General features: G+C 36.3%; 1 protein-coding gene and 2 long non-coding RNA genes across 4 annotated transcripts; 2 read left to right on the plus strand and 1 right to left on the minus strand.

The window, feature by feature from the left end:
• Positions 1 to 699: 699 nt before the first annotated feature.
• On the minus strand, positions 700 to 6249 carry LOC111783451. Its single transcript, XR_002813377.1, has 4 exons — positions 6036 to 6249; positions 4985 to 5149; positions 4812 to 4889; positions 700 to 780 (listed from the first exon to the last, which is right to left on the minus strand). It is a non-coding gene; the product is annotated as an uncharacterized LOC111783451 (long non-coding RNA).
• Positions 6250 to 6915: 666 nt separating this feature from the next.
• Positions 6916 to 10909, plus strand: LOC111783053 (transcription initiation factor TFIID subunit 15b). 2 transcript variants are annotated; one of them, XR_002813267.1, is made up of 7 exons: positions 6916 to 7198; positions 7590 to 7710; positions 7900 to 8686; positions 9178 to 9328; positions 9443 to 9524; positions 10260 to 10472; positions 10604 to 10909. XR_002813267.1 is itself a non-coding variant. In XM_023663929.1 (6 exons), exons 1-6 carry the CDS (start codon positions 6997 to 6999, stop codon positions 10375 to 10377), a joined length of 1461 nt encoding a protein of 486 aa, XP_023519697.1. In that variant the 5' UTR covers positions 6916 to 6996; the 3' UTR covers positions 10378 to 10560. The 2 variants fall into 2 exon arrangements, 1 of the variants encoding a protein (XP_023519697.1); XM_023663929.1 differs by lacking the exon at positions 10604 to 10909 and having other exon boundaries at positions 10260 to 10560.
• Positions 10910 to 11053: 144 nt separating this feature from the next.
• LOC111783054 lies at positions 11054 to 11778 on the plus strand. Its single transcript, XR_002813269.1, has 2 exons — positions 11054 to 11501; positions 11670 to 11778. It is a non-coding gene; the product is annotated as an uncharacterized LOC111783054 (long non-coding RNA).
• The last annotated feature ends 1037 nt before the right edge of the window (positions 11779 to 12815 follow it).

Below are 12815 nucleotides of genomic sequence, written 5' to 3' on the forward strand. Positions count from 1 at the left end.
TTCCTTTTTTGTCTTTTTTTTAATTATAAATTTGTTAATTTATAAAATTTATATCTTATTTTAAAATTTTAATTTTTTTTTTTAATTTATTTACTAGAATTACTTCGGACATTATATGCTCACTAGCTTTGTTAATAATAAGTGATTCGATAAAAAAATTTATTAAAAGATATAATATTCATTTTTTAAAATTTAAAAATTTAAAGCATATATTCCTTTGGAATCTTAATTTCACAAATATTTTAAAATACTTTAGCCCATGTGCCATTTACTCGGTAACCCATAAATTTTGTTTATTTTAAAAATAATATTTATATGACGAATATTAAATATCTATCTAGGATAATTAACGTACATATTCGAACATATTAAATATATTTGTTTATTAAAAAAAATTGTGTATAAAAACTAAAAAATTAAATAGTTACATATAAAATATAAAATAATTTAATATTTATTAAATACTTTTAATTAATTATATATATATATATATATATATTGTATAATATAGGTATGTTTTACAACTTTTAGTGATGAATATTTTAAATAATTAATAAAATATAAGCGAACAAATTGATGTTTAGTGTTATATTAATTAATTGATTAATTTAAATAAAAATTACATTAAACGTTAAATAAAAGTACAATGCTTAATTAAACAATTTTATTTAATTACAGCAAAGAATTAAACGAGTATAAATTAATTAATACGTCAATAATTAATAATAGAACTTTATATTAATTAGTACGCACAACCAGCACAACCTGCCTTTGGGCCACCTGAAATTCAGACAATATAATGTTTTATGAGATTGCTTCTAAAGCTTTACCAGAACTCTTCTTCTACTGTCCTATAATTTCTCCATGTTAAAAATAAAAAATACGTACATTTGGTGTTAGGAATCACAGACCTCTACAATGATATAATATTATTCACTTTAAGTATAAGCTGCCGTGACTTTGTGCTTTTGGTTTTCCTAAACCAACTCATAACAATGGAGATGGTATTCCTTACTTATAAACTCATGATCTTTCTGTTAATTAAGCCAGCGTTGAACTAATCTCCCAATAATCCTCAACAATCCTCCCCTCCCCTCCCCTCAAACAAAATACATTATAGAGTCTCGCCTGAGGCCACCCATACTCAAACAAAGTACACTATAGAGTCTCCTTTGAAGCCACCTATAGAACCCTCAAACAGCGGCTCAACTCTTTTTCTGGAGCCCTCAAACAAAACATACCCTTTATTCGACACTTGAGGATTCTATAGATATGACTAAGTTAAGAGTATGACTCTGATACCATGTGAGGCAGATATCCACAATGGTATGATATTGTCCACTTTGAGCATAAGCTCTCATGACTTTGCTTTTAGTTTCTTCAAAATGTCTCACATCAATGAAGACGATATTCCTTACTTTTAAACTTTTAAACCTATAATCAATAAAGATGATATTCCTTACTTTTAAACCTATAATATTCGCGGTATGTGTCACTACCAGGTAAATTTTGGGTGTTTACTCTCGATCACTGTTTTGAGGTTAACCCACTAAGGATTTGACTTACCAAAATATGACCTCCTCCTAGGATACCTAATAACACACCATTTCTTTTCAAAAGACAAGAAAGACATTTTTGTGAGGATAAGCTTGACTTAATAACTTATCATTATAGAAAAATAGTTTGTAATTTATTTAGGAGAACTGTCGGTGGGTTTAACTTGAGAAGACCGTGTAGAAAATTTTTAATACTTCCTGTAAACACTCATCATATTAGGAATGGAGGGAGTAATCTCACTATCTATTGAAGAATAAAATTGGCTATTATGTAGCCGTTACATAATCAAATCCGATATGACTAAATCTGGTATGACTAAATCAAATCTAATCCAAATCAAATCTAATCCTAATCAAATCTAATCCTAACAATCCCTCCCTTAAACTGAAGTAATCAGTTTATATCTACGACCTCATAACAGATTCCACCATGAGGTAACCTCATCAATACCCATGTGTCATTTCTGTTTATTGCTCCATATCTATGGCTTGCCTCCATTTCTCACTCTTCAATGCGTCTTTAAATCAATGTGTCTTCAAAGTTTACAGGTCTAGTAGTGGTAAACATGGCCGAATGAGCTTCATCATCTTCTTTACAGAAAATTTCTCCTATTGCATAGTCTCTCATCCAGACTGCTTCATCATCTTCTTCACAAAAATCTTCTCCTATTGTATAGTCTCTCATCCAGACTGATGGTCTCTTATTCCTCACATTATTCGAGCTAGGAGAGCTTGCTTCAGCCAAAGAGCCAGAGAAAGTATTTTCCTTTGCAGCCTCCTCTTTTTGTCTCTGAATCAACTCGAGCTCACAATATAATTCTTCTTCCTTCCGCTGCAGCTCCAGAGCTAATCGTCGCTTAGCTTTTTCTACCATTCTCCTATTCTCTTCCAGCATTTTATCTAGCTCTTCTCTCTCTTTATGTGCTTGTTCTTCTTTTTGTCTTGTACAGCTGCTACTTCTTTCTCTTTCTCAAGCTGCACATCAACATCATCATACAACTTCTTGCGTCCTTCCTCTATTCTATTCGCGTCTGTATTTCTAATTTAGTCTCTTCAGAGTTTAGTCTTTCTTCAACATTCTTCTGAATTAATTCTTCCATCCTCCTAGCTGCATCTTCTTCTAACTTCTTTTTGCTTTCACAGGTGACCTCCTTCTCTTTTATCTCCTCTGCTTTTGCTACCTCCGTCGCCACATTCTGGACCTCCAAGTCTTCATCTTCTATTTTTTCAAACATTTGTCAATCAATGGCTTCATCTTTGGATGGACTGAGAACATGCGATTCGCCATCATTTGTGTGTTCATTATCAGGCCCCTTTGTTGATGATAGATTCTGCAGGTTCCTTATTTGATTAAGATCACCAAGCGCTTCTCCTGTAGCTGCCCTATGCTTAGCAAATTGTTGGTGAGATTGGGGACATAGTAGACATTTGTCACGGTTTGTGTGATACCTTCAACTTCGAATCTGACACTGCCTCTTCCTTCAACTGCCAATTTTGAGCTATTTCCCAACCTGACAGTGTGTTTGAAACTTTCGTCAAGCTCAACGAACCATGTTTTGTCCCCTGTCATATGATTTGAGCACCCGGAATCGAGAAACCAAATGCCTTCTTTTTCAACTTTACTTTTCTTTGTGTACACTATCAATAGCAGTTCTTCCTCCTTGTCAAATTGAGCATAAATGACAGCTTCTTTTTCTAAGCCCGGACATTCAAATTGGTAATGTCCTTGCTTTCCACATCAAAAACAGTTGATGACCGACCGATTCACAAAAGATCTACCTCTAGTGTAACCTCTTCCTCTCTCCAATGTCCCTCTGTCTCTTCCTTGTCTATACCCTTGTGCATTCTCCACCTGCAGAACCTGCTCTTCACTCCTCTTATCAATCACCTTTTGTTCATGTACAAGTAAAGATGCCTGTAATTCATCGACTATTAATTGGTCAATGTCCTTGGATTCTTCAATTGAGCATACTACGAAGTTGAATTTATCGGTGAGACTTCGAAGTATTTTCTCAACAATTTTGACATCTGGCATATCTTCTCCGCAATTCCTCATGTCATTAGCAGTAGACATAACTCTCGAAAAATACTCAGAAATACCTTCTCCTGCTTTCATCTCTAAAGTTTCGAATGTTCTGCGAATTCGTTGTAGCTGGGCTCGCTTCACTCTAGCATTTCCTTGATACTTAAGTTTCATTGAATTCCACAATTGCTTGGAAGTATCCTTTTGAATGATAGTTTTCAGAATACTCTTATTAATGGATTGAAAGAGATAAGTCTTTGCTCTGAGATCTTTGAGCCTTGCTTCATTGATTTCCTTTTGCTGGGCTACGTTTAGTGCTTCGTTTCCTTTTGGTTCCTCAAAACCAAATTGAATAGCACTCCAATATTCCTTGGAACGCAAGAGATTTTCCATGACCAAACTCCAATGCTCGTAGTCTCCATCGAATTTAGGAACACATGTTGTAGCAAAGCTTCCTGAATCACTTACCATTTGTTCAGTGTTTTTCCTCTCAAACATGTGTATTTCTTCTTCCAGGTCCAATTAGGCTCCGATACCAAAATGTTAGGAATGGAGGGAGTAATCTCACTATCAATTGAAGAATAAAATTGGCTATCCGTTACCTAATCAAATCCGATATGACTAAATCTAATTCAAATAACTAAATCAAATCTAATCCAAATAATCCAATCTAATCCAAATCAAATCTAATCCTAACACATCAAATGTATGTTCTATTCCCAACCATAAAGAGAATTTGAAAAACATAAGTGATTAAGGTTCCTCAGTTCAAAGAATCTCTCTCCTCAAATTGTTCTTTCTGCTTAATCTATTTGTTTCGGTACACCCTTTTAGGCAATTCTATAATCTAAAAGGATAGCTAGAATGTTTTGACTAAATGCGTTTGCTAAGGAAAGATTTCTACACCCTTATAAAGAATGTTTCGTTCTCCTCCCCAACAGATGTGGGATCTCACAATCCACCTCGTTCGGAGTTCAGCGTTCTCGCTGACACACCGCCTGGTATCTAGCTCTGATACCATTTGTAACAATTCAAGCCCACCGCTAGCATATATTGTCTTCATTGGGCTTTTCATTTTGGGTTTCCCCTCAAGGTTTTTAAAACGCATCTGCTAGAGAGAGATTTCTACACCCTTATAAAGAATGTTTCGTTCCTCTCTCCAACCGATGTGTGATATCACATTTAATTGACGCATAAGGTAAGTATTTGGATACAAGGGTGAGAAGGCCTACCTTTAGCTTAGCTGATATTGAACCGCCAGTTACACAACCAGCGACTGCTCTATTGGTTCTATCATGTTTATCTCGAGCCTATACAGATGGATGAAGAATTAGATCCCATAAAATCACAGGCCCGGAATGAGAGGGGAAAAAACGATCATGTGCACAAGACACGAAATCGATACCTTTTCTACAACACATTCTGCTGCAAACGCTTTTCAGAACCCCAACTACGCCGTCCCATCTGTTTTGCAGTATAAACAAAATTGCTGTTTAGCAGACATCTCGTCTTGCATCAATGGATTGTCCAATGCACCCAAAAATAACCCAGGAATAATCCAAGCCCACACCTGCAAATATTTCGGAACAGACGTGACCAATGGTCTATAGGTATAGGTAAAGATCTCCTATGACGAGAGAGAGTCTCACATTGGCTAATTTAGAGAATAATCATAAGTTACATCTCCATTGGTTGAGGCCTTTTGAAGAAGCCTAAACAAAAACACGAGAGCTTATGCCTAAAATGGACAATATCACATCATTTTAGAGGTCCAAAATTCCTAACATCATAGTCAAAGAAAGAAAAGTAATGTAATAATAACTCAAAAATTATGATAAGGCAGCATACACAACCTCTACACAGTACAGTAGCAATGTTTACCTGAGAAAGATTTGTGAGTTTATAAGCATCTGTTGTGTTTTTTCCATTATAAATACTTTCGAACTACATAAATTCATCTTTGTTAGATGAATACGATTTTCCACAATGGTATGATATTGTTCACTTTGAGTATAAACTCTCGTGGCTTTGTGTTAAGAATGAAAAATAGAAATAGAATTGAGATAGAAAGTATGATCTAATGTTTACCACGTTTTATAGATACTCCCTAACTAATTATTAAAATATATCTCTAAATATCATATCTATACTTTGCTTTGGGCTCCCAAAAAGCCTTACACCAATAGAGAAGGAGTATTGTTCGATCATAAATCCATGATTCTTTTCTAAATTAGCCAATGTGTGACTTTCATCATCAACGATCTCATTCTAAAACTAAGATAGATCACAATCACTGTTGTATTCGATCAAAACAACTAAGATATGTTTCGCTGATGGCGAGAGAAGCTAGAGCAGAGTATATGAGTAAGAACGCGGGGAAGAATTTACAAAAAGGAACAAGAAAATTGTATTTAAAGGAAACAGAACAAGAAATAGAAAGAAACTGGCTGCCCTACCGATGACTCCACTAACAACACTGCGAACTGCACAGTTGTTCCAAATATCTTGGCCGCGAATCTCTTCGACTGTGGGGATCCTTATAGGCTCAGTTGGAGGCTTTCCGAGTCGTCGGAGCTGGCTGGATCGAGCGACGATCTATCTCCGGAACCGGAAGCCATTAAAGTGGAGAGGGAAGTAATGCGAAAGGAGAAAAGCTAGAACAACGGGAAATCTGAGCAGAGGGAAACCGCAGAACGCTAAAGGCCTACCCTACTGGGAGGGGAAATAAAAGCCCAGCGGGTCTGGTGTTGGGTCCCACGTCCATTAATTTAGGAATAATCATGGATTTATAAGTAAGGAATACTAACTCGATTCTTATAAGGCATTTTGGGAAGCCCAAAGCAAAGCCAAGATAACTTGGACAATATCATACTATTGTGGAGAGTCGAGTTTGACTTACGTGGGAAATGCTGGCTTTGGCTTATGTCCATGCTCGCTGCTATTTGATTGGACGTAGACAAATATAGATAGAGAGTGTGCAATGAGGGATATAAATCACTAGGTAGCCCGTCACTAAATCGGCTACAGTGAAAGGACAACATTTTTCTTATTCCGAGCAGTGGTACCAGGGTGATGAGCTTGAGGATCCACGTTTGTATCTCGAAAATTAATTTATTTAGTTGTAGGTTTTCTCAAATTTAGAAAAAAAAATGAAAAACATGTAATTTAACCATTAAAATTTTTAAAATTTGAATGCGAAAATAAAATGAAATATTAGGATTTTGGTTTAATTGTTTATTAAATTATTGAAATGAATTTGTTGTATCCATTAAACTGGGCCGGCCCAAGTCAATGGAATGGAAACTTTATCTTCAAGTCGCGTAGGTTCTATACGGTCACATAAATGATTCAACCCTAATACCAAGTCCTCTATAACGTCTCTCTCTCTCTCTCTCGAGTTAGCCCTAAAAAAAGCTAATGTCTGGGATGTACGATCAAGGAGGAGACGCTGCTCCTCCGTCTTACGGTGCCCCTGGGGGTGGTGGTGGATACGGTGGTGGTGGTGGTTATGGTGGAAAAGGTGGTGACGGTGGATATGGAGGCGGAGGCCGGGGAGTCGGCGGCGGTAGAGGCTTTGGTGGACGAGGTGGCGGCGGAGGTGGAGGCTACGGTGGTCGAGGTATGTACTTCTCTTGTGTTCTTAGATTTTTTTTTATTTTTCTTTTTGTTTTTAGGATTTTTTCAATCTCATCTTCTCAATTCTATATGTCTTNTCCGTGGGTGAAATGAAGTTTCTTGGTAAGAAAAAACCTAGGAATTATTTATACTTTATTTATAAGTCTGATCGGAAGACTTTCTTTTAACTGTTTGTTCGACATGTTTTAGTTTTTTGAATTGATTTGTAAAGCTTTATTTTTGCTCTTAGATGGGTGTGACTTGTACTTGGTACTGAAATTTTCAGCGATCGGATCTAATTGTGAAACTAATAGTGAATTGTTTTTGTTTTCCCCTAAAAAGTTGCAAGCTCTTCCACGCCTCAATTTCTTTGTCTGCGTTTTGATGCGATATAGGTGGCAGTGGCGGAGGGGGTTATCAAGGAGGAGATCGCGGAGGGCGAGGCAGTGGACGTGGTGGCGGAGGTGGTCGTGGCGGAAGCGGCAGAGATGGTGATTGGGTCTGCCCTAATCCTGGGTATGGCTTGTCCTTTCTTCGTTTATTATTGACTTCTTTTGTTCTAGTTTATTTTCATGGGTACACTGAACGGCTCCCATTCTTAAATGCAGAAATTTTAGACATTTATGTACGGAACTTGTCTTATGTTTGTTTTCTACAAGTTTATAGTTAAAACTATGTTTTTGTGTTTTTTTTTTTGCCATATAGCTGCGGGAATTTGAACTTTGCTAGGAGAGTGGAGTGTAATAAGTGTGGTGCACCCTCACCTGGGGGTGCTAGCGGCGGTGGTGGTGGTGGTTTTAATAGAGGTGGAGCTGATGGTGGTTATAATAGAGGTGGAGGTGATGGGGGTTACAATAGAGGTGGAGGTGATGGGGGTTACGGTGGTAATCGTAATGGCAGGGGTGGTAGTTTTCATGGTGGTCGAAGTGGAACTCATGATGGAGGCCGAAATGAAGGAGGGAACAGAGGTGGTAACTCGTACGGTGGTCACCAGGGAGGAGAAGATAGTGGTTACAGTCAGGTTCCCCCTTCCTCGGCACCCTCATCTGGTGGCCTTGCTGGCTCTTATCCACCATCTTACCATGGTGGAAGTGCAGATTACGGGACTGATGCAGTTCCTCCTCCTGCAAGCTACAGTGGAACTACATACCCTCCAACTTATGGTGGTCCATCTGGTGGCTATGGTGGTGATAGTCTAGGTGATGGGCGGAGTTCTGCCGGTCGGGGTGGACCATCAGCTGGATATGACGGCGGCTACAATGCAGGTGGTAGAGGTGGCTATAATTCTGGTGGTAGAGGAGGAGGAAGCTATAATACTGGTGGTGGTAGAGGTGGCGGTTATGGAAGTACACCGGCAGCAGAGCCAGCGCAAGTTAAACAGTGCGATGATAATTGTGATGATTCGTGTGATAACTCTAGAATCTATGTTTCTAATTTGCCAACAGATGTGACAATTGATGAATTGAGAGAACTATTTGGTGGAATTGGTCAAGTAAGTAAGCTGCTATTCAGTTCTATTCTGTTGCTTTTGGTATTCTATCTTTATTGAAAAGTGTCGGTACCATGTGATTGTTAATTCTATATTAGACAATTTATAAACTTTCAAAATATATTTCCATGTCTAGAAAGTTACTTTTGGTTATGTGGCAATTGTTTGTGATAGATATTCTGTCTTCTTTAAAATGTGTCGCGATATGTGGCATTCCTAATGGTTATTTCATTTTTTTTAAAAATAATGGGTATACATTCATCTATTTTCTAAATGAGTTGTCTTTTCATGTTTAGAAGTTATGTTTTGACTTCTGATTGAGACAAGTGTTAATGATAAGGAAGGTCTTGTAGGTCTAGCATACTCTTATTGGATATAAAGTGGTTTTGGTTTCTCGAAGTGCTGAAGGATCGTTTTTCAGCGTTGCCTTTTGCATTTGGCATCAGATAATTAACTGTTTAACTGAAGCATTTTTTTGCATTTTTAATTTGAAGATTGGAAGAATTAAGCAGAAGAGGGGCTACAAGGATCAGTGGCCTTGGAACATTAAAATATATACAGATGAGATGGGAAATAACAAAGGCGATGCATGTGTATCATATGAAGATCCCCAAGCAGCGCATTCTGCTGGCGGTTTCTATAACAGTAACTACTGTGTTCCTATAGTATTACAGAACCAATAATAGCTATTATGGTTTTAATTTTAGTTTGAACTTTTCTATGTATCATTTTTGGATGATCTTGTTTTTTTATTCTCAGATTATGATTTGAGAGGCTATAACATCAGTGTTGCAATGGCTGAGAAGTCTGCACCGAGGGCTCCACCTACATACAACCATGGGTACTTGCTTTGCCATTATTCTTTCAAAACAAATAAACAAGTCCAAGTAAAGTTAACGCATGCATATATCCTGAAATTTGTACTGCACTAGTTCTTGCTTGTTTTTTTCTCTGAAACCCAAACATATTTTAAAATTAGGCTTTGAATTAAATTAGCCTGTCATTTTTTGTGTTTAGGATGAATTATTTGATTCTGTTCTTTCAAAATTCTTTTTGTGATTGTGTCATTTCTTCCATAAATTCCAACTGGGCTAATTTTTTTTAGTAGGTTACCATTTCCTTGTTCTTGAGTGTGAGGTGAGGGTAGATACAAAAAAGAAGCCTGAGAAATCAAAGTAACCTTCATGCCCAATTATACTAAAGAGCTCCAATCCAGAAGAATCATACTAAGTTGGTAACTACAAATAATTTTATTAACAAATGCCCACAAGGATGAGTTAAACCTAATAAAAAACAAAAAGGTCCTCCAAAGATTGTGCGAAATAGCCCATAACAAAGCCAAAAAAACAAGACTGCCAAAGAACCCTTCCTTTATCACGAAAAGGAGGATTGAAAATCTCCTCTAACAACGTACAATTGATTATAGAAATACTTGTCTGTTACATTTAGAACATGTTTTTGTTTAGAATGCTACACATTCTTTAAATACTTCAATTGTCTGGATGTGCGTTCACTTATATTATTTGTATAATTATTATGCTTTAGAACTTATTTTGTACTTCAATTTCATGTACAGTGGTGGTGGTAGAGGCGGATATGGAGGTGGTGGGGATAGGCGCAGAGATAGCTATAGGGATGGAGCCTCTGGACCTGATAGACATCAGCACGGCGGAAATCGATCTCGTCCTTACTGAGAAATTCGGCATTGAGCATTTTATGTAATGGGAATTGTGATCTTAGTGTTTTAATTTTGTTCCATGGCTGGATTCTTGAATTGGAGACCAAAGAGGTAGGTTGTTCACTTTCTTGGGCAAGAGACCTCTTTGCTTGCTCCTTTTTATCTAATATAGTGTTACCTGGAGGATTATAATCATGCTCGGGCTTGAGATTAATGTAGTTGTGTGAATGTTTTTTTTATAGAGGCAGGCGGATAATCTCCAAACTGCTTGTTGCTAAGGTAGGTGTTGATGTTTCAGGTGAGTGCTTCTCTTTCCATAACCATTCTTAGAATTTTGCACGAGTGGCTCTGATGTATAAAGCTCCACCTGAGCTCAGATACATCTCTGTTGGCTCCTAATGCAAGCATATCTTAACCTATAGTCATCATTTCTGCATTCATATTTTAGTTACTAAATATTAACTTAACATAGTTTATTATTATTTATTTGTTAGGATGACTGTATAATCTGTCTGTCTTGTTCCATAATTCATCTTGCATGTGTTCAAGGCTGCTTGTGATATTTGACTTTTTCAAAAGAGAAACAGACAATATCATATCAACAAATAACTCGTAGGTTACAGTGTGGCAAGTTACATGTGTGAAGTAAAATGGTTAAGTGGGCCACCCGTAGAATTTTGGAAATATTNTATTCCATAATTCGTCTTGCATGTGTTCAAGGCTGCTTGTGATATTTGACTTTTTCAAAAGAGAAACAGACTATCATATCAACAAATAACTCGTAGGTTACAGTGTGGCAAGTTACATGTGCGACTTAAAATGGTTAAGTGGGCCACCCGTAGAATTTTGGAAATATTTCATTTTTTGGTTGGGACTGGGATTTTGCTGTTGGTGCAATAATGTCAACTCCAGATTTTCAAAAGACTCGTTATAGTTAAAGTGATAAGGCAAAACTAATGTCATGGATTGTGATGCCCTCGTGCTGCCATTCACATTCGGTCGATGCGTTAGGCTTCTTTGGAGCTCTGCCATGGAAATATTCAGCAATAACTTTGGGATTGTGTCATAGGAGTTGGATTGTGTTGGCAAAAAAAAAAAAATTCTGTATTTTTGTTTTGTTTTATTATTTAGGATGGAGAGGTTGTTTCATTGTTGNCTTTCACATTCGGTCGATGCGTTAGGCTTCTTTGGAGCTCTGCAATGGAAATATTCAGCAATAACTTTGGGATTGTGTCATAGGAGTTGGATTGTGTTAGTAAAAAAAAAGTTCTGTATTTTTTTGTTTGTTTTATTATTTAGGATGGAGAGGTTGTTTCATTGTTGCTTGGTTTATAACATTTTGCATAAGCTCGTTCGACGAGCAAAAGAATGGTAATTTTCTGTATGTTCATTATTTTCATACATCTCTTTTGGCTCCTGTTAAGTGTTTGGAACTCGAGATTAGATTCTAACATCCCTCATCCCAACAGTTCAATAAAAGCTGTTTGAATGTGAACTGGCTTTTTAGGCTACAAACCGCCATTTGTTAGACTGAAATTGAGTTTTCAATTTATGGATTGATATGTACTATTCCTGAAAACATTGTGTACACGTTTTCAAGGTGGGATTAGAACACTATTTTAAGTCGCAATGTAACTAGACGCTTGTAAACATTTCAAAGATATTGATGAGTTTTCTAGAATTTTAGATGAAATGGTGTGAAGATCTAAATTTNTTATAGAAGAGAAAATCTGTAAGATAACGTTTGGAACTCGAGATTAGATTCTAACATCCCTCATCCCAACAGTTCAATAAAAGCTGTTTGAATTGTGAACTGGCTTTTTAGGCTACAAACCGCAATTTGTTGACTGAAATCGAGTTTTCAATTTATGGATTGATATGTACTATTCCTGAAAACATTGTGTACACGTATTCAAGGTGGGATTAGAACACTATTTTAAGTCGCAATATAACTAGACGCTTGTAAACATTTCAAAGATATTGATGAGTATTTTCTAGAATTTTAGATGAAATGGTGTGAAGATCTAAATTTGTATCATGGGTAACTGACACCAAAACGTTAGGGTAATGAATGTACTTATATAAAGCATTTGAAGAATGGTATTTCAAGTCATCAATTTGAATTTTAAAATTGGAAAGTTGAAGCTATATTCAAAATATATTTTGGAAAGTTNAAGAATGTTACTTATATAAAGCATTTGAAAGAATGTTACTTATATAAAGCATTTGAAGAATGGTATTTTAAGTCATCAATTTGAATTTTAAAATTGGAAAGTTGAAGCTATATTCAAAATATATTGGCTAGCAACATATATTTCATATATCTGTAAATTAAAATTTTTGATACTGNTGGCTAGACATATATTTCATATATCTGTAAATTAAAATTTTTGATACTGATATCAACATCATTATTTTAATAATAAGATGTGAAGTATATAGCTAACCCAATAA

This window comes from Cucurbita pepo, chromosome LG20 (assembly GCF_002806865.2).
Source record: "Cucurbita pepo subsp. pepo cultivar mu-cu-16 chromosome LG20, ASM280686v2, whole genome shotgun sequence".
Lineage (NCBI taxonomy): Eukaryota > Viridiplantae > Streptophyta > Magnoliopsida > Cucurbitales > Cucurbitaceae > Cucurbita > Cucurbita pepo.